General features: G+C 42.3%; 1 protein-coding gene across 1 annotated transcript in view; it reads right to left on the bottom strand.

Moving 5' to 3' along the window:
• Nucleotides 1-22437, bottom strand: part of T265_09495 (hypothetical protein) — a gene marked incomplete at both ends in the record, with an annotated part of 57121 nt that overhangs the window by 13017 nt on the left and 21667 nt on the right. The window contains one exon of the mRNA XM_009175577.1: nucleotides 5306-5476. Within this exon, the coding sequence (XP_009173841.1) occupies nucleotides 5306-5476 (171 nt within the window). The remainder of the gene's footprint in view (nucleotides 1-5305; nucleotides 5477-22437) is intronic.

Below are 22437 nucleotides of genomic sequence, written 5' to 3'. Positions count from 1 at the left end.
TTTCTTTGTGACAAAATCGTGTTTCTGAGGTAAGAGTCATTAACTACTCCATTTTTCGTGGACCTATGTCATTCCTTGCCTACTGATCTCACTAAGTGGCGGTTACAATCACTCTGACTGTAAGTAACAGACTCAAGAATACGGTGGCTCCAGCGTTTTCCGTCTCATCATGTGAAACGACAATTCTGACGGAGGTATTGGTTTGTTCTGCACAACTTCCATGCTAAAACATATTTTAGTGCGCTTGATTTACCCGCAAAAATTTATACTCTTCACAAACGACATTGACTTAAGCTGACAGGAGAGCAACTAAAATTAGCTGTAGGTTAACCTAAGTTCATTTGAACCAAGCATGATTAATCCTTTTATCCAGTTCCAGGAAAGCTGTTTCCTTATGCGCTCTATGAGAGCGTCTGTCGACCACACAGGCCAAAGCCTGACCACAAGACAGTGGTGGTCGGCTTGATGCTGGTCGAGTAGCTCAGTTTTAATGGACACATTGTAACACATGTTCCAGGCCCCAAACTAGAGGGTCTGGAAAGTGCATTGGTCAGACATTTAACTATTGTTCTGTCTGGTAGGACAGACCTGGTTGACATTGAGCCGGCTCGCTTCAGTAGAGCTCAATAGGTGCCCAAATACGCAAACCGTCTCATTACTGGAGTGAAGTGTGGAAATAAAGCATTCAACTGGAAGACATAGCGTGAAATTGGGTTTGGATGGCTCCGGTGGTAACGGGGTAATATAATAAAAACGAAGTAATTGAAGTTATTTAAGAGAGAACTATAGGTATATACATGTTTGGAGGCGATCCCGGAGCGAACGCATGAAGCTTTGAACGGGTTGGTGAGATTCGTCACTGGGTGCGTGTAAACGAAATTTTGAATAGCCGGAGCAGAATACATTTATTAGGCCGGATGTCAGTTATAAAATAGAAATATCGTAGCGACTGAAACATGAGGTGGCCTGGTGCAGCACATTCAGTTGCCTAAGAACAGCATAAACGAGAGATTCAGCTGGGTTCCAGGTGAGTCTCTCGAAAGAGCCAAATTAGTTTGCAAATGAGTGTATATTCGCTAATTTCGTGCAATTTGGTTTCAAGTAGAACATAATGTTGACGGGAACCCGGGGACCGCGCTTACCTGATGAGCCCCAAGAAGGGCGAAACCGGTCGTGGGCTGTCGATGGATTTTAAGCAACCTTATGAGTAGTACATTACAAAGCTATAGAAATAACTATTGTTCGCAAAGTTGAGGCACTTAGATTTGGGAATCATGAGCGAATTTGAAGAGACAGTGCGAGATTATTCATGCAAGGTACAAAAACAGCAGGAAGTAAAATGTCATTTTCACTCATCTTGAGATTCACAGTTGTAGATTTTTTGCAAGGCAGGAGTAAAAAATAGGATGATAATCAATGTCTAACTACGAAGAGAGCCGTCAGCATATTTAGCGATATCAGTCGGTCAGTGTTTGATGGTCACCTGCATAACGCGTAAAACCAAATAGAGTTATAGCCGCAACTTTTGGGGCATCGGTGTTCTTGGAAGTGGACCGGTGAGAAACAACGAAAAAGTCAATAAAAAATCGTGGTAACCGTTGAGTTACCTTTTTCTGTGGATAAAACGAGTAAATAAGCAAAGCAACAGCATCATGCTTTCAACGGTTCTTCCTATAGACAAGTGGGAATGGGTCGGAAAAGGATGAAGAGTTAGGTGAAATATCCGAGAGTACTAACTTGTTCTTGTTTTTCAGTAAGGCTGAAGACAGCGAAATAAAAAAGGATGCTTTCTATCAACCCCCGGGCTTACAGCAAGTGTAGGGAAACTGAAAAAAGACTACAGAAAATACCTCCATTTGCACACCAATTTAGCCGTGACGTAGGGCTCGAATTAATCCATCTAAGTTTATAATTTCTGATGGTCGTGGGCTTTCGAAAAGTTTTTAGCAACCTTGTGAGTAGTGCGTTATACCTGGTTTCAAGATAAATGGAAGTGGAAAATGAAGCTGGGAAAGTTTGCAGGCTAAGGAGAATCATAGCGAAATTCTGCGCTTAAAGGAACAAAGTCTGGAGTGTGGGCAGCTGAGTCAAGTTTTCTTCCGCAAGCACGGGTGATATGGGGTGGTTGCCAAAAATCTTAAAACCACCCACCACCGATTTTGCCCTTTTGAGGCTCATCGGATTACGCAGTCTCCAGAGCCGTAGCTAGCTAGCAGCACTCAGACCAAAATTTTCAGCTCATGAGCAAGATACGACTCAATGGAATCTATCTTGTTCCATAATGTCACTAAATATTACTGCGCGATTAAATTCGGAAGATCCCTTTGGGTCCGAAATTCCAGCATTCTCAACATGTGAGCTCAATTTATATAGCAAAATGGAACTTTTGATAAATTTAGATGGGAAACAGACTTTAATGTTTGGACGTGACACACTACCCAGAAGGTTGCTGGAAACTCTTTGGTAGACAACGCTCCGTTTGAATTTTCTCTCTTAACAATTTTTCAATGCTTACTTTAAGCCCGGCTCCAGGGTAGGCGGAATGTATCCCCCATTTCATCGTCACCTGCCGCATTGAAAATCAGAAAATCTCTACTGACTGCTGCACTTGTGAGCTGATTTCATCCATCGCTCCAAACCTTATATTTTTTAGATATGATTCGTCTGTCATCAAGAGTCGTTTGAGACATATGAGACGAATAACTTTTCAAACGGAAGAATCGGTTAAATGAGTTAGAGACGAAGACACAATTATTGAAGTTGAATGAGATGTCTCGTATGAACCCTATGGAGGTTCAGCAAGCCAAGGTATGAGCTGTCAACGACTTGACACCGTCGGGGCTTTCGTAGACGATACTGTGCGTGGGGAGCAGTGAATGAATGACAGTTTGGAGGAGAATGCACGACTGACAGGGCAATAACAGTGGACCTGCCAGAAGTTCTAGAAGTTTTGCAGAGCGTGCAATGATACAAATTTAGATTGTTGGTCGGTTTGCTTTCAAGTTGAATTTCATTCTTCGTTTACTCTCAACCAGATCACGGGAATGGCCCTACGAAGTTCAGCTGCTACGACAAAGAATATACTTGTGATATTAAACGCAAAATAGGGAAGAATTCTTTAAACAATTCATGTAGTGTAATTAATGGACTTGGTGATTGATGAACGCTATGGATCAACAGTTCAAGTGTTGGTAAGTTTACATCATATCACCGTTGCTACGCGGTTGTTGCATACAATTTCACAATATTAATTTCGCTGTACATCAGCTAAACCAAGAGAATTCGGAAAGCCGCATGACTTTCCACATGACAGCCATTGTTTTACGTAAAGTCGTCACCTGGTCGTGGCGTTTGAGCGCCAGATCTGCAATCCTCTTGCGAGCCACGTTGACTGAAACCTCAGTTCAGCAGTGACCACCACACCGGCAAAGACTATTGAGCAGTGCGACTAGTATGAGAAATCGCATTACGAGGGGGTCTGGGGGTAAAGTCGTACTACTTGCTGAGACAGGANACCTCATTTCAGCAGGGTCCACCACACCGGCAAAGACTATTGAGCAGTGCGACTAGTATGAGAAATCGCATTACGAGGGGGTCTGGGGGTAAAGTCGTACTACTTGCTGAGACAGGAGTTAAAAAATGGGACTGTGTTTCCCGCGAGCATTCACAGTTGTGATGCCTTGGAAGGACTGGACGTAGTCACCACCGACCACCTCGTGTATTGAGAACTGTCAGCAACAGGAATTTGTTGTTTCTCAGTGTTGATCGTAGAGGAGCATCAACTTGGTGTTTAGCTTGTATTTATCGTCTACTATTGGGCGCAGCTTTGAGGCATGTGTTTGTTACGATCATGTAATTTTGATATGTCAGTTTCCGGTGCAGTGGGACAGGACATGGATGTATTCTTCAGGTTTTAAGTTAAGCAATTCCAGATCAGGTGAGGGATGACACAGCTAAAGTCATGTACCCTTTTCTTGCTTCCGACGGCCGATCTAATAGAACATATGTCCGGTAACACCTTTACATAACTACAACATATCTGAGTTTTATTGTGATCAGAGTATCTTGCTTGGCACGGAAATCTAATTAGCCTGTAGATGTTCGAGCATTCCACCAAACTTCAGTCAGTGATCAAAAGGAAACGCGAGGGTTATTTCTGATGTGGCCTTAGTGAGTCTCATCCAAGTATGCATATCTGTCTCCAGATTATTGTCACGGAAAAAAGGGCGATTGCACAGCCCCGGAAGATCATCAGTGCCAATACTTTTTCAAACATGGTTAGAAAACTTGATTTTGGCCGTTTTCTGTCATCGGTGACATGGGGTAAAATTCCAAGACTGCTATCTATTAGGCACCTCCTTTTTGAGCGGGGCACCCTGGTGCGCCCCCACTAAATTGTAGATAACTGTTTCAGCTGGCGGTTACGCCCATGTGCCATCAGGATAATCGCTTCAACACCCAGGAAAGTCATCCAGTCGGTGGCAGGAGGCCACTCGAGTCCGAAAAAAAAACAGACTACGACCCGGCAACCACAGTCGGTGGCAGGAGGCCACTCGAGTCCGAAAAAAAAACAGACTAACAACCCGGCAACCAAAGTCACAGGTTTTTGCGACCGATTAAGGTTTACTCTGTTTGATTTTTACTGTTTTCACCAGAGAGATGGCAAACAACTTCAAAAGTCGCTACTGAAATTTGTCATGTTGCAGACTTTAGGGGTCTTCTCTGCGGACAGTGAAGTGTATTTGTTTGTACCAACAGCCCAAAGGAATTTGAACTAATTCTCACAAATGGGAATCGGACATCCAGTGAACACGTATGTTTAACTTTCGGATACCGTTGAGATGAACTATGCAGACCACAACGAAACAGACGAAGCAGACAGAGCTGCAACAAGACCCAAGGGCCGAGGAAACGATTGTATAGAGGTTATTGAATGACCATAGGGCTAACTAACAACTTGGGATAGCATGATAGCAAACTCATCGCCTTGAGCTACTGGTTTCTTGACCCGCTGATAAACGCACATAATTCACAGCAGTACTAGACTACAAAGAGCGGCACAGGGCTAATATTAGCAACACGACTCGTTGGAATTACACTTGTTTGTGTCAGTGACGTGATCAGCAGTGGAAAATTCTGAAACTATGTAAAAAGCTGTCCTTATGACAGTGGAATGCAGTACCGCAGGGTAAATTGAGATCTTCAGGTTATAGGACAGCCCCACAATTTGCTATTTTGGAGTGTTTCTGTGTACATACTGTGTGACACAAAAAAGAACGTAAGCACGTCAAAACATCAAACTCACTGAATCTAAGGCCCATTTATCGGAAGAAAATTCCTCCAGATGCACCACAGACTGACTGGCTTCTTCCCTTGTAAGTTCGTCTTGCAAGAACATCCTTATGAGACATAGGGTTTGTTGACGTTCGTGTGTCATTAGACATATGGTCGAGTGAGACACAACCTCGTGAAGAATCTGTAAGAAAATAACGGAATTTCATTCAAACCAGCAAAAGCTAATGATATATTTTGTGCAATTTCTTGAGTGCGGCGAATTTTCTTTGGTCGGAGCAGCCCACAGGAGGGAACGCTCGATCGAGTACGGACGTGTCTAAATGATGTTTAATATGGGTATTTCCCGTCACTCAAATTATCCGAGCGTGACAAATATTGTCTCTAGGAAGGCTACAACATTATTGTTGCCAAACTGACCATCAAACCTATGGTGTGCAATGCGTATGATTTATCAAAAAACAATTAAGAGGAATGACATCCATTCTCTGCCCCCACTTCGTTAAGAAGTGCGCATGAATAGTCCAAGATTGTTATGCGTCTCCATGAGGATTTGAAAATTTATTTCTTCGTTTACTCCAACTGTTTGATTCACTGGAGGCTTTTTTATCGACCATACCAGCTTGTTTTTTCAAATTATGACTATGAAATATAACATTTTGCGTTCATGCTGTGCTGTCTTCAAACTTTCCGACCCCTTTTACATAGCCATTTGTCATGACGCTGCCAAACTTCACTTCCTTTCTTGGGGTCAGAAAGAAGTAAAGCACATACTGCGCAAAACAAAATGTATCCGTTTGTGATGGTACTAGCACGGCTCGGATGGAGCCTGAGGGCACCGAGTGAATACCTCTCAACTTGAAACTTGCCTCATAGGAGCCTTTTATTCAATGCAAATATTGCCTATAGTTATTTTTAAAACACTTTGATTTACCGTATTGCATCGACACTAACTTGAAATGTGTAGTTGCACAGTAGGGCAAGAAAACACACATAAAGCTGGGTAAGAGTGGTCGGTTGTAGCCCATGCTGAACTCTCGTCGGTGTGCCTCGACAAATAAAGCGCCCTGGTGTAACCGGATGAGTTAGTCCTCTGACGTGTAGTAGCTTAAATTCCCTGTCCCCCCGATGAACTTTCAGCCCATCGCTGCGTCCAGAGTTGCTGCGATCGTCTGTGCGCATTTTTCGCGTGAATAGTCAAGTCACTCAAACCGCTTTAGCTCAGTAGCTGACTCTGAACACCAATCAACATAAGATGGAGGAAAAACAGGTAGCCATGCTTTTTTCTGAGGGTAACGACAGGGAAGTACTATCTGAAGGTAGCTGACTCTGAACACCAATCAACATAAAATGGAGGAAAAACAGGTAGCCATGCTCTTTTCTGAGGGTAACGACAGGGGAGTACTATCTGAAGTTCCAAAAGTTGCATGTTTCAGTAACTCCAGCAGTATAGGCTACAGATGGCGACTGCGGGCCTGGATTGTCTGTGGGACGGGCGGATGATTTTGTCCAACGGAGTGTGTGATGTTCTACGGGCAGTCATTATGCGAAATGTTTACAATGACTTTTGTACATCGAAAGTGAAATTCGCTCAGCTGGATTCTAACTTACCAGGTAAATGGGACAAAAAGTCAACAGATCCATAAGACAGTTTTCTAATTATTCTGGTAAACTAATGTGATTGTTTCTTAGTGGATACTTCTGACATCTTCAGAATTTACGTCTTTTCCGAAGCCCGGAATTTCAAAGATGAAATCGGAAAAAAGACAGGTTGAGTCTAATGTTATTTGAAGAAAATGCTGATGAATATCTCAGCTGTTTTTCTGAACAAAACTGAATGCTGTTGATAGACGAAATACTATCAGATACATTTGTTTGTCTCCCACTGTTGGACAAAGCTGCTACGTATCCGAACTTACACACCTGCCAATCACTTCTGACCCCTTACTGAGCCACTCTGATGGATTCAAGTCTTCTATACTAAAGGAAAACTGAACTTTATAAATTATTAGAAGACAGGAATTTTCAGAAAAAACGGCATTCATCCGGGATATGACGAGTATTTCTGACGGGTTTTAAACTTGGATCTTTGTAAAAAAATGTTGAGGACTCAGTCTACTTTGCACAGACTGGCCAAGTTGAGTATTAATAGAGATGCTTGGTTTAACGGCATGCCGACTTATCTAGACAACCAGAGTGAGATTGTTTACTCTGGGTTTACTCGGGCGAGGACTGTGCTTCAACCTAGTGCGGTTTAGCGCACGAGGACACTCAGAACGGTTGTAAATGGGTCCATTGTGATTCAACTTGGCTGCTGATAACACAGTATCTTAAGCTCACTCTGGTCGGATCGTAGAAAAATATTAATGCGAACACACCGCTGTTCAACACTGTTAAAAGTGGTCTGGATTTGACGTAATGATCAAAACTGTTCGGAACCCAAAAAAGCAAACAGCTGACGAGTAGAACTTATTGTGACCCAGTCACCTGTCTGGCATTAATGTTATTACACCTGATGGTGACAACAGTGACTTCTTGGTGTGCGCTATACTAGCTGCTTCCCATTTCAGAGGCTGACCACAATTGGTCTTTTTTGAAGGATGTTCTCTCCGAAGGACGGATGATCCCAGGGGACAACTGTGACTTTTCTGAACTAACCGTCCAACAGTAAATTATGGATGGCACACCCAAAACCATATTTTTGGTTAGGCTGAATTCAAAGCGGGTAACGCAGGGAAAATTAAGGAGGATCTGGCGTCTTAGTACTTAAGTTGATAAAAATGGCTCTCTATTACCATAGTTTTTCATTCCTAAGGACTTTGTGCCATATTATATCGCATTTATATTGTCCGAATTTGGGACGGTACCGTGCAACAGTTTGATTAAATTGCAAAATCGTGGCTCGGTCTGAGACTTTTCACAGGCATCTGTGCTATTGTTATCTAAATAGCAGTTCTGTATTATGCGTTATACGTCCACCGACCGGCAAATGTGAAAGGAACCGGTCACTGGCCATAGGGAATGACTCGTTCTTGGCAAAATATCATTTAGCGGATGACACGTAACCTGCAGCACCTATTTTTCTTCTGGAGTGTGTCGTAGTAACGAAGGCAGCTACGGTCATACAGCTGGTGTATCAACAGTTGGGCTATTTTCTAGACGCCATAGCATCGTTTGTCATCATCAAAACTCGACGCAAGAATGAAAACCAAACCCCAAGTGTTAATTAATTGCGCAAATGCATCACATCAGATACGTGTCATAAAAAACTATCTGACAGCTTACTACCGATCGCTGTTGGGTGTAGTTGTCTGTCAAGTCTTAAATATCTTGGGGCCAATAAGATTTGGTGAACCAAAGTTACGGTTCTGGAAACTCTGATTTGATGCTCTGGAACTGACAGTGGTGTCTTTTCCTGCGTATCCTATTCGTAATTTAGTTACTGCATTTTCTGGTCCTCGCCGGACTAACAATGCTCGCGTCATGTTCGCCAGCCACTTTCAAAATTATCCCCAAAACATCGCCTTAAATGCAGCAGATTCCCAGAGTGTCTCATTAAATTTTGTGGTTAGCAAGCACTCTGACGCTTGTCACACCTCTGCACAAGAAGTCCTATTGGATGCTCAGCCTTATCCTGACCCTGTTTTATCTGAGCCCACATCCATTGTCCTAAAGGTTATAGGTACGACCTTTTACCAACCAGAATTAACACGCATCAGAATTCTCTTATCTCCAGTATCTTGTCAGTCATCACTCGCTGTGTGATGCATGCTTACATGGTCTACTTATGTTCTTCGGATCGCCATTTCAACATCAGTATGTCCGTTTTGAGATTTTTTTCCGAAAATACGCCTTCCAGGGCACTTTGGTTTGATTTTAAAAGTTTCGGAGAAATCAGACATTTTTCACTTGGATACAAACGACCGAATACCTTAGTTCCTGTTACGCTTCTTTGTCCTCACTTTAACGAGATCAAGGTCGAGGTGTTTTTGGGCAGCACATGCAATCAAGTCAGACCACGCCAAAGTGACAGTAATTGGCAAGTGCATTGAAGAACGCAATAAAATCCCCTTGAGGGAGGATGATAGCGAGGATGTTTCATTTTGGGAAAAGTAACAGTCAGAACTGCGCCCGACAAATTGTGGGAATTGTTAAAAGTTCAAAGACATTTTCAACACGTTTCGTTATAGTGTACTGAGTCTTTTGCTTTTTGACTTGTGAAGTCGAAACGTTTGCAATGAGGATGAAAAAACAGCCATATAGAGAATGCGTAACAAACTGTCGCAACTTTATTACTGGAAACGCGGTAGCTACTGTGTTCACTTCATCCTGAGAGTGAAGGCAGTATGGGGAAAAAGCTAAAAAGCATGCATACCTGTTATACCCGTGTTCGGAATAGGCATCAGTATACATCTGTCTAACGGGCTAGTTGGTGAACGTCGTAGCAAACACCAGAAATGCTTGATCAGCATTTCAGGGACCATGCACCACCAGTCCTTCGGTTCATGTCATGTTAGCTGGCGTGAAACATGTCTTTCATTCCTTAGTTTTCAGATGAAAGACAAATTCCACTGGTTGGATTTTTGTTTCCGAGAAGGGCATTGAAGGTGTGTGTGTGTGTGTGTGTGTGGAGAGAGCATGCACAAATTGTTTTGGCATGGAATTTATATTGTGAGTAAGATCCTTCCCTGCTGAAAACTGAAGCTTAAATGTTAAGCCGTTTCGACCATACTGAGATAAACATCCGTAAAAAAATCAGGAACCTCTTATACCTTTGGGTTAGTAGCTAACCTTACACAACGTAGCAACGAGTGGCTTATCGTCAATGTGATCAACTTGCACCGAGATAGGGCATGACGCTACAGTCACTCAAACACATGGTGTGCATTTGGTGATACGGTGTTGACTGGCTCCTAAGAGGACAATTTTTCAGCTCTCTGTGCCAATGCAGGTTATTCGAGGGTGTCTGATATATCGAGCGAAACTGGTTAGCTGAGTTCACTTCTGCGGTTGCTTATCGGTTCGTTTTGAATTTGCGCTGGGTTACTATTTGTTTAAGAACCTGGTCCACAGAACCTGACCTTCCGTTGGTCAATTATGACTGAGACACTCGGTTCTTTAATCGCCAACGCCACCAAACAGTGTCTTGATGAAGTATTCTTGACGGTTGCAGTGAGGCTACCAAGGTCTCTGCGGAGGTCAACAAGTGATGCGTTCACCAGCGCTACTGGTGGGAGGTAACCTATATCCGAATGCGGAACCATTGAGAAATATCAACAAAGTGGTCACAAGCAATCGAACATAAAAACAAAATTCTCTCCTGCACGGAGTCTTTGAGAAAGTTAGAATTTCTAAGGATGCTCCTGAGCTTTTTTATACATTGCCTGAATACTTAATATTAATGGAAAACCCGGAATAAAAGGTGTGCAATGTTCCTGGGTGCATAACAGTTCGATGAATTCAAACCAGGCTTCCATCACATACAGGGACGACGCCTTATCTACTTTGACTGGGAGCTGCTTGTACGTTCTACTAGTGACACTCCATTACTATGTGATACTCTGCAACGTCCATATCCTACTGTTTTTAGCCAAAGGCTAGTATTCCAAATAGGTGAGGCAGATTTAACCAGTGTCGCCTTGCTTGCTGAAATTTCGGAGGCCACCAAACTAGCCCATCACAGGTTGACATGCTCTTCTGAGAGCAGCAGTAAGGTAGGAAACATACAAATTAGTCAAACAGGATTGACTCGTGCTGCCGACAGCTTTCATCCGGCAGGGATGACGCCAATTTATCCGCACTAAAATTCAGTTTAAATAGTACATTAGCAAAATGCTAACCTATAGAAAAGTTTATTTGCATGGATTAATCGAAACCTAGTTGAATATAGTGAGACTTTTGGTCTTTATTTAGTTACTGTAAGGTTGCCTTTCGTATGTGGTAGAAAGGATGACTAAGGCCCATGATTATGCGTGCAAAAATTGCCCAGAAATTTTCACCTTCCTAAATAGAAGACTGGATTTCCTGACGTCTACTTCTGTTTTTTTTACTCAGACTCGCTCCGTCGGTTGTTTTTGCAACTGGACAAGTTGGCAGAAGTAGCTCTTATCTTCTACCAAAAAATGATCCTCTCAGAGAGGGTTGACATATTCATTAGAAAATTTAATGAGCTCGCATTTTTATTTTAAATTCCCAGCCGACTAGTGTGGAGACACGCGTGAAATGGACCATAAGCACAACGTGAGCAATTTATGACGCTGCACAATTAACTGCAGTAGAAGGCACAATATCTTCCGGCTCTCGGTCTAACTTAGTCGCTTGTGATTGGGAGTGAGTTCCTCTGTTTATGTTGAGGGCAACAAATGGATTGTTTGCGAGTGGTCAGTGCACTTAGGTGAAGACGCTGCATGAAATGACCGCTAATTAGTGTAAGCGAGGTTCTTTTTTTCAGTTTCTATTCAGATTGGTTGAATGAGTGTCTGGAAGTGGGCACTTCGGGAGGATCGCGATAGACTAACACATAGTCTCTCTTCCATCCATTCTTATTTTTCCTTGTTGAATACTGAAGTTATAAAGTAAATAATGATGAGTAGCAGGGATTTTTGAATAACGTGAATGACGCCCACCACTTTCCCTTTGTTTTGGATTGGTATTTTATACTATTTTTGGGTCAATGAAAACTCGCTGACAGCTTGTTTGTCCAGACTGGTCATCATACAGCGCATATGAGCCCGAGGTTCATGAAGAACCTGGTTACCAGATTGGTTCCCATTTCGGCAAAACGTAGCCGGTAACCTTCTCATGACGGCCATTTTGATTAATTAATCGTAAACAAGAAAAAGAACGGCGCTTTAAAAATGCTATAAGTCCACAATTCTCCACAGACCCTCAGTAAAAATTTTTTTTGAACCATAGGAAGTTGCAAGAAGATGTATTCGTTCAAGGCTTTGGATACGGAGAACGCATTACATTATATAGCATCTATACGAGTACGTCCAATATCGAAGTATATACGCGCCAAGAACCTACAACAAAAATGCAATTTTCGATGCACTGGATCTTCATATGGGGAACAGATGATGGAATAAGGGCTCCTCAGTGGTGACACCGTGGTGCCAGTAGACATCATTTATTGTAACGACACAAGGCGTTTCGAAAACTGGACTTAAAAATTTACTGAGGAACATGTTTCACTAAGTCATAAAAGCCCCAATCATGAAATTCAGTAGCCGAAAATCCAGTCGCAAGTAGGTTATCCCACTTTATATACGAGTGTTGGCAGGTCGATCGATTTGGACAGCAAGAGAGCTAGGATCATCTTTAATGTTAAAGAGCCGTGCGCATCAGAAACTGCACGCACTGCTTTTCAGCATGGGGTGGTGGCGTGAAATACCACAAGAAAAAAATATTGGGTGCGATGTAATGGCTAACTGGAGAGAGCACAGTCAACTTCGCTAGATGGTCAGCAATTCATTGGTGTTTAAATGCGTAGTAATTCAGCGTTCAATTTCGAATCACTCAAACAACCGATCAGGTATGCACCACTGGAAAAACGTGTTTTATCCATTTTCGTGGAGGTTATCTTGCCTTAAGAATCTCCTTATTTCGGAGTGCTTTTGAAAGTCACCAATCACTCTTCAGACAATAACACTTCAAACTCCAGGTTTGACGCAACAAAATTTTGATCATTATGAGAGGTAGGGAGCTGTGAAATCCCCGATGGATTGTAGAACAGCCACTTTTCAGTTCAAACTATAAACGCTCCTAATTGCAAGCTTGTGATGCAGATAATTCGTTTTCTGCTGTCACTACAATTTATTCGGACATCAGAGACAAAGACACATGGGATTGTTCATGTGCACATAAAAAATATAAACGGTAACTTCGCAGTGGCTTGTGTGGAATCAGAGGGGATCTGACTTGTTTAAAGAGATTGGCGGATAGACAAGTGCACTGAACTCGGAGAACGTGGTCAGACGAAGTATTCATTTTTCCCGGCAAGAAAGACGACAGTGAAGTAAGCTCGGTTGCGACTTAAGTCCAACTTCCACATATTTATGATTAAAAAAGATACGTCAATGTAACCTCAGATTCTTCTGATTTCAAAAAAAGGTGAAGAAAGCTGGCATTGCAAGAAATTGGACCATGTTGCCTGAAAACGACGGAGCACTTTACGTGCGCATTGTCCCTCTTCTATGCGACGGTTGGACTGGACGTCCTGTTTCAACAACAAGGATAGCTTTGTCTTACATAATATAATAAGAAACGTACTTTGACACCAAAGCACGGAACGCGACAGTCTTCACGGCTCCAGTTTATCCGAAAGAGTGCTAAAGGGTATTTTAGGCAGTCCAAATGTTTTGTCCTCCACTGCAGAATTATGTCTCTAATCCATTTGCAACAAACAGAGCAAAAAGAAGGATGAGATGTTAGAGGTATTTGTCAAAATTTTTAAACACGTAATGACGGATACATTGATAGTTCGGATGTCAGCTTAACTAAACCCTGAAGTAGCTTTTGTTTGGTAAATCCGATTAAAGACTAATATGAATAGAAGGTTTATTCAAATCTCATGCCAAATTTAGTTTATAAAAGTGTAACTCAATGAGTAGCTTTCATTCTGATTGCAAAACCCATTAATAATACATAAATGACTACAGTGACAGTTCTAGCCACAAGTCGACCCATAAGTATGCATGTACACAGGTAACAAATCTTTCTTCATAGACGCTGTACACCGGTTGCCATGGGTATGTAGTCGATAATGTCTTGTAACAGTGAAACTACAGGACACTGAATATGCATGCTCACCTACTCGTCTGAATGATCAAAGTCACTAGTTAAGAGATGTTATCCACCCTGCACTCAGTACTTTTTGTGAATGTGTCCAAAGAATTTCAAGAATGCTTAGGTTCTGGTTGGCGTTTTAATTGAACCAAATACTTGTTACGAGTGTTATGTAAACAGTGTGATCTCTCAGACATTTTGATGTCCCGGGTGATGGTGAGAAGCATTTAGGATCTTCAGCAGATTTCGAGTGGCTTTAGTTAATTCAACAACAAAAGAAACACTGAAACATTTTTCCTGTTTGCTCCCGAAATTTAAAGGAAGCTGTTTGTTTGAAAACCATCGGTTTGAGCTGAATGATCACCAGTCTTCCATTCGTTCTGCTAGAGACTAATTGGATTTTCAAAAGCTTGGAGATTCAGCCAGATGAACCAATCTGAGGTGAGACGAATTCCCACGGAAACACAACAGACGTTGGTCAGACAGATTCTTATAACCAGATAGGCCGTTCCACATTTCCCAGAAAAACCTCAATGTGATTCACTAACAGATAACAGGTGAAAAAATAAACACGACTGATCATCAAACCTGCGCAGCTAACAAACTCTTTTGCATGTCTGCCAGTGACGTAGCGACCCAGCCTGAATCGTAACTCGCGTTCGAATCTTGTAACTGTAGAGTATTTGGCAGAAATATAATCGCACAGCTAAATTAAAACAAATAAGATCACTAGATTTGGCTTCACTGCAAACGTGGTAGAACAATAAGTTGATCGTTCCTTAATTAACACGAGAACTACCGCAGTCAAATGTGTCAACCTAAAAAGGTAGCCTTTTCAAGAACGATCGTAAACTAATTGTTGGTCATCATCTTGTGGACTTGACAAGCAAATGTCAAAAACGGATTTGTTTACCCCGAAGCAAGCCTTTCAAGCTGCTTGTGCTTATCCACATTTCGACTATACACCGTCTCTTGAGATAGAAAAATAAAAAAATATTCCAAGGAACTTCGTGATTCCCACTTTTGTCTGCTAGAATGCGCGAGTCAAAATCACCCAGAAACGAAAAACAGAAACCCAGCTAAAAATGTGGCGTGACCATTTGACACGAAAAACATTTCTATTTATGGGTGAGTGTGGCGGATATTCTCATACTAGATTAGACCACAATGAATAAGGATGTTAGTTCATTTTTAACCCTAACATGCGTCAGAATCACCCATTGTTTTGAAGTTTCGGCGTTATACTGGCGGCGTAAGAAGGGTCAGCAAAGCCAGACAGCTTTGAAACTGGAGCACTAGTTGTAGCGTATGGGTTTGTAGGGAATATTGAGTGGTACTTACCTAAAATGTGTACTAGAAAATGTTTTCACGTCAATTATGTGGAATGACAACAATGTCTTTCTACGTACGTCACCGCACCAATTCTTGCAGGAAACCCAACAGGACGGTTAACACGATGTAGAGCGTAGGCATCTGGCTGGATAGTCATCAACATGCACATCACCTCCTTCCGTTTTGCGACTCCTAAGATATGGTCTCTGGTTAACCTGAGATTGCCTCATGTATACTTTGTATTCTAGAGAAGCCTTCTACGTGTTCATGTATTCCAAACGCTGAAGACTCCGGGATAGTTGACGAACATGCCTTACCTCAGATAAGGGATACTGAAGAACTCAAGATTCTTGCCATATGGTTGTGTGCGATACCGAGACACTCCTGGTTAAAGTTAGTTTACGGGAGTTCGTTTAAAATAAGAGGAGAAAAGGCCAGAAATTCGTTCATCAAAAACTTATTTGAGTGTCGTTCGGTGTCGCGCTTTCGATTCTCCTCATGAGATCCTTATGAGGGCTAATAAATTCCCTTTCCACCATTGGCATACTAATTCGGGTGCTGTTTTTCGAGTGGCTCAAATGAGCTGTTGTTTTGCTTATACCAAGTTCAGGGCTATTGCTAGTCATGATCAAACTGTTTCCCGTTTTGAGTAATCTTGTAGAACTACTGATCGTAGCGCATATCAGATCACTTCGGAGGTAGTTACCCATTGAGTAAATGAAGTAGCTATGGTGTTCGTACCCCGTGAGTCCATAGGCGAATTGTTGTTGCTGTAAGAGTCGACGTCAGGCGATGGAATTTCTGAGATCTCAATAACCAACCTATGTGTACACATAGTCTGCACTCCCGAAAAGCGTGAAAAGAAGCAGCGACAGATAAGTGTATGATAAGAATCCAGACAAGTGTTTCAGAACAAGCGGCTGTCAGTATTTGATCAACACCCATACAGCTAATTGCGATACGGTCTGTCTGGGTCAAAAATTTGCTCGTATAGCTAGGTCACCATGTGGCCAGCTGGTTCCCGTTGTTTCGGAAGTTGTTACTGCATACAGGCAACGTGCGTTCAACACACGCCTGCACCAGGCGTTCGCCTTTGTCCGTGCGCCTTGGTTACCTACAAATTTGCATTCCCCGTAACAACAATATCCGAGTTATTAGGTCGTCGTAACACAGCACTCAAAGTGTCATGGTGAATATATCTGAGTGCATCAGAGCTAGTCTTCTGGGGCGTAATCGGGAACAACAAACAGAAAACTATTAGTCCTGCGTTTACGGGTTACTGCCGCGGACGTCACCAAAGAAACTACAAATAGGTAGTCCTGGGCGGCTAACAAGTCAAACAGAAATCATTCAGCCCGTTGACTTAAAATAACTCCGACCCCAACGGATCCAGTCAGAGTGGCTTCCAAATAACTCAAAGTACACAATCGAAAATGAAAGACGACCAATAAAGAGGGCAGTTCAAAAGCCCCATTTGAATGTTCGTTTCAGAGAATTCATGTAATAGGAAAACAGTCCAGCGTACGTGGAACAGCAGTATGCTACCTTGCTTGTTTCAGAGTGTTAACTTCAAAGGGTCAACGTTATTCGAACAGGGTGTAAGGAATGATTTTGAAGTGTCTACGGCCGTGGCAACCGAGTTATTGTAGCTAGAGGAAACGGAAGACGAACGGAGCTATCATTCCTTAAGCATGGGCTCATGGAGATATCGCTGACTACGGGACGAGGAGGGGGGACGAAGGACGAATTTGCGAAAGAGAAAGGAGGTTTTAGCAGTCACTTGCCCGACCTGCTATATACAAAAGTGAAGTGACTCGGATAACGGCACCATGCGACTGCCGATGTGCAATAAGGCTATTTGTAAATGTGCGATTTATGGTTGTAGGTGGGGTTGGGATACTACCAGGGCGCTCGAACCTCGACAAGAGGACGATTAGAGTCCTCAGCGAAAGCCCTTCATTAAAAAGGCTAACCACAGAGTAGCGGTGGTTGGGATGGAAACATTTGAAAAGCCTACATTTTTAACGAGCAAGTCACCACACATGTTCAGAAGGCTATTGAATTTAACTCATGATAATTTACCTATTTATTTGATTACTCTTCCCATAAATTTTTGATCTCCGCCTGGCTTCCTCATCTGTACGCGTCATTCATCTTGCCTCAAAGGCCATCTCGACCGACATTGGTACCCTAACAGGTATGTGAATGTGCACGGCTGAGTGGTATTCGTGCCCAGTTTAATGAACCCACTCTGAGCTGTTCTGTTATGATTTCCATGCGTTCGTACCGCCAGTCAGAATCACGAGGCTGTTCCCAAGAGGGACGACCGCGACCCACACTACAGAGCCCACATTACGCTGGCCGTTGTTTGGCATGCTGAATTTGACAGTGCACTGCGTCGGTCAGTGACATACTTGTGCGACTGTTGACGCCACGAAAGTTGACAATTGGGGTTTGTTGTATGACTTTACTCACCTTTGTGTCAATAGTACCGTAGAATTTCGAATCTTATTATTCGTTTTGATTTTCGGGATCGTCAAACATACACGTGACCCAAGTTTCCCTCACTGAGACCCCAACAAAGATTGTGTTAGTCAGATCTTCACATATTGATCAAACTCTGTGGATGTTACAGTACACTTTATGGTATAGTTCGGTGGGCTGTCTGTACACAGATCGGGACACCTCAGTAAGGTTCAGTCTGTTCTCGGTGGCCTCAGTTAAATCCGTTAACTTTAGTCAGACGTTTTGTATTCCCTGTAATAAAGGAGACTAGTTGGTCCTAGAACCATAATCTGAAGAAAGTCCGTTTTTAGAAAAAAACAATGAGTGCCCATTGGGTGTCAATTGACAGACTATCTCAACTCAAGGCCAACGTCGTTAACGCGTGTCATCATATCCAGCGGAGTGCAGTGTTCTCTGAGAATCCGATAACAATAAGGTAACTGCAAGTCCCGAGTGGCCTACGTAGTAGGAGTGGTATGGTTTCGATCAAGCCAGACAGAGTCCGGTGCAATTTTCCTCAATAAGGAAGATTCGATAGGAAAGGTTTCTAGACAAATCTCCGATGAAACCACGCGCGACACAAAATAGTTGGGACACAGGCAACCAGATACTTAAAAAGGATGGTGAATAGTGGTCAAATAACACATTTTCAATGCAAAAAACTGATACCGGCGTGCATAGATATTCCTTGTTTGTGCGAAAAAACAGTGCTGTCCAATACGTTTGACGTTCGACGTCAAATGCGGGATGCTAAAACCCATCCGGAAGCAACTTTGCACGTGATGCGTGCGATGCGACCGATTTCGTCGTTTGCATTCAAAATGTCGGAGTCAGTAAAAAAGCACATACGCTGCTTTCCCTTTTCCATTTGTTCCTTTCAGGCTTAGGTAAAAGAGTGCATTTTATGTGATTTTAGTAACCAAGCTGATATCATCTTGTCCAGACTAGTTTAAGATTTTGAAGGGGCAACCCTTCACCTCACCCAGCCGTTCAATCTACTGCCATAAGTAAAGCCAATGATATATGTTGGCTTTGAAATGGCATTGCTCCGCAGACTATACGGCACTCTCCAGAGACGGATCTACTGAAAGCGAGCGTGGTCAGGCCAATCGAAGTAATTTGATAGCTTGGTGGATGCGCGATACTTGTTAACTAATCGTACGTCTGACAAATTTCCAAGGAGGACACGAGCGTAGAAGAACTGTAAAAGGACACCCAGATAAATTCCTACTGAGACATTCAAGACAGACGAGTATGAAGTAAAAGAGATAAATTACGCTGGCCTCAGCAACGTCACGCTACCGTCCAGAGACGACACAACTTCCAGAACCATCAAATTGAAGCCAACCCTTTCTAGAAGATAACACTTTGTGCCCATAGCTTGGGAATAGCCCCAGTCGTGACCGTTGGCTTAATTTCATTTCCATATTTCGCTGTCGCCAAAAGTGTCATGCAAAAAGTAGTAACGCTACCTTGGCTGACTGATAATTTCTTTCTGAGCAGTTCCAACTAACTGATATAACTGAATTTGCAAAAACATCTGTGCTCCGAATTTTCTTGACATTCAACATTTCCGCCTAGTTCTAAGCAGGTGCATCCAAAGTCAAATATTTGTCAGTTCGCTTCATTTACGTACAGCTTTTAGGTGAACTTGTTGCAAACCCAAATGATGACAGATGGGAAAGGCTTGTACGATGATGCTTAACAGGTGCCATAGTTTCTGAAGTACGAAGTTAAGGATGACTGAATTTACAAAGCTGACTTTCATGGAGACCAGTTTTATCCAGCCTTAGGATGGCGTGTTGGAGGCATAATATGACCATGGTCATGCTTCAAATGATATCCGTCTGCCAGTAAGTAATTGTCACAGTCCACAACTGCCACATTTACACATGAGTTTGGCATATGTACCTTGTGATTTATTCAGCTATAGTTTGATTGGCATGCATTGCATTAGGATCCCACAACAAGACTGTTGTGTGATCAAAGCATGACGTGAAATCATCTGTCGAGCACTACACCACGACAGTTTCAGCATTTGTTTATTTTTTATGTGAAACAATCGTTGTGTAACACCTGTGTGAAAAAAGGTTTCCTTTTCATTCCTCACAGACTGAATGGATGAAGTTTATCCCTGTGTACTTCAAGACCATAGGACGCCGAATGATTAACCATACTCAGTTTCACGCGCAGGACCCATGTTTCAACCGCCTCAGAGATAATTTTACCAGATTTGTTTGCATTTTTGATGACAACTAATTAAATGCTTGACGATTTTCATCCAGTTATGCAAAAGTCACACTGTGAGTTTCCTGAGAAGAACAAATCGCGGTCTTATGGCTTGGTCAAGAACCAGCGTAACAATAGTCTCGCCAATAGTTGATCAATGCGTCACTGAACTAGCGAACGCTATTGATCACCAAACGGCTTGTTTACCGATTGGTGTATAGAAGTAGTTACAAAAAGACGGAATTTATTTCTGTTCGCTTTCTGAGAATTTTCACTTGTATAAAGGACATGCGTGATCAAGACTTTCAGCGTACATTACTTTCAGTGATGTTTACCTCTGGGGAAGTTTTTTGTTAGCGAAGAACATAAGGTAATGTCGTATTCACTCCGTCATACGAAAGAGTGATTATTGTGAAGTTCGTGAATTTTGATTCAGTATGATTACTCACGAAGACTATTCTGGTTCTTTAATCTGTTTGAATAAAAATGTGAACAATCAGCCTTTCTGGTCACCAGTTATTCCTGTGAATGGGTAATAAAAATTTCACGGATAACCGCATTTCCTCTACTGGGGGAATGTCACACTTGAACATAATGTGGCCTGACAAGTGGCTTCTCATAACACTGAACCGAAATAATATAAACGTTGGACATTTGGGATAGATATCATTTGAAAAGTCTCAGTGTTCACCCAGCTCAAGACCTGCAGAGTGATTTTCACATGTCATTCTCATGAAACTAAGCAGACCGAAATTTGAAAAAGACTGTGGTTGCGTATTCTCGTTTCGTGATGGTTTACACAGCCTTCGAAAACAATAAAGCAAACCAGTGCGACAAATGCTGAATTTCCGTTTACGCTGCTAACTCCACAAAGGATAGTTTATCTGCCTACGCGTCTGGACTGGAAACAACATGTCACCTCTCCATCGATTGTTCTGGTCCGATAGAAATGGAGCGAAAGAGTGGGTTAAAAATAATCAGACTCATTCGGTATTTGCTGTCCTCAAATACGTCCAAATCCATTGCACGTGATCACGAACCTGTACTCCCACGCAAATCCAAAATAGAAAATTTTCTCCCCCTCTGTTCACTGTTACATCGGCGAGTTGTTTTGCCCAAGGTAACCCATAAGATAGACGGCTCTTGAAATCCATGTGCACTAGTTCCCATTTAGAAAAGGAGGAAAAATGAAGCATCAATGATTCTTCAAGTTTAGTTTGACTCACCGCTAAAAGGACAGGATACAAACAAGGGTGTGGTGTTTCAAACTTATGTGAGCACATGATACCTCGCCTTTGGTTCCCACGAACATTATTTGATCAATTTTCAACAAGCAACCTCCCCGGCAATGAAAATATTTGTGACTAAAGTTCTGTTAACCATTGCCAACGCCCCAATGAGTTGCATATGGTTGGCGTCTGTCTGGCCTAGTTATAATTGAAAACAAATAAACTACACCAATGAGAATGTTTATTGGTAATGGTATTTAATTCTACGGCTAATAGTGGATGGTTCCATTGTGACCAACGCTGAGATCTAATTGGTCAACTTGCCTGATGTAACTTTGCCAAGATTAAGTAAATGAGTTTATTGTGTTGTAGGTTCATTCAAGATAATCTACCCCTAGTCCTCCCATGATGCACGCCAATTAAGTTGCTTGAATATCTCGTGCAAATGATTGGACTATTTCTTGAATTAGACCATGAAAGACGCAATAGAAATGAATGTCCATACGGGGCGTACGATTTTAATCACGAAAAGGGCAAAAATTGTTGCGTGTTTTATAGGGCCATCAACTTTAACCCTAATGAAGGGATTGGGGCTTAAAATTTGAAGCCGTCAGTTTAACGGTTGAGTCGCATCAAGATTAGTTCGTTTATTTTTATCCAAATGGATGGCGTAGTCAGCTCTCTCCTTCGCCTGCAGTCAATTGTTAAGTTGAGTGAATTTGCCAGATGGTGTTCATCTCATGAATAACATATTAAAAAAAATTGCTGCGGTCGACATTACAGCGGAAAAGATCAGCCAAGTCCACTCACTGTTTCTAGAGTACCACTTTCATAAGTAAAAGTTAAGGATTTGATCGTGTTGTGCGTGGTGTCCGAAAGAGTGGGCAGTTGTACCATCGTATTTGAGGGAAGATGAGTTTAATTGCTTTAGTTGTTTGGAAAGAAGAACTTTCTGGGATCGTTTGCAACACGGTTGAAAAGGCAAGTCATAATTCAGGGACCTACCAGCTGTCATGAACAAACCGAATATAAACAAGAATACGAAACGTGCTAGGGTAGAAGC

Source organism: Opisthorchis viverrini, assembly GCF_000715545.1.
Source record: "Opisthorchis viverrini unplaced genomic scaffold opera_v5_278, whole genome shotgun sequence".
In the NCBI taxonomy this organism is placed as follows: domain Eukaryota; kingdom Metazoa; phylum Platyhelminthes; class Trematoda; order Opisthorchiida; family Opisthorchiidae; genus Opisthorchis; species Opisthorchis viverrini.
This window is presented reverse-complemented; position numbering and strand designations above follow the sequence as displayed.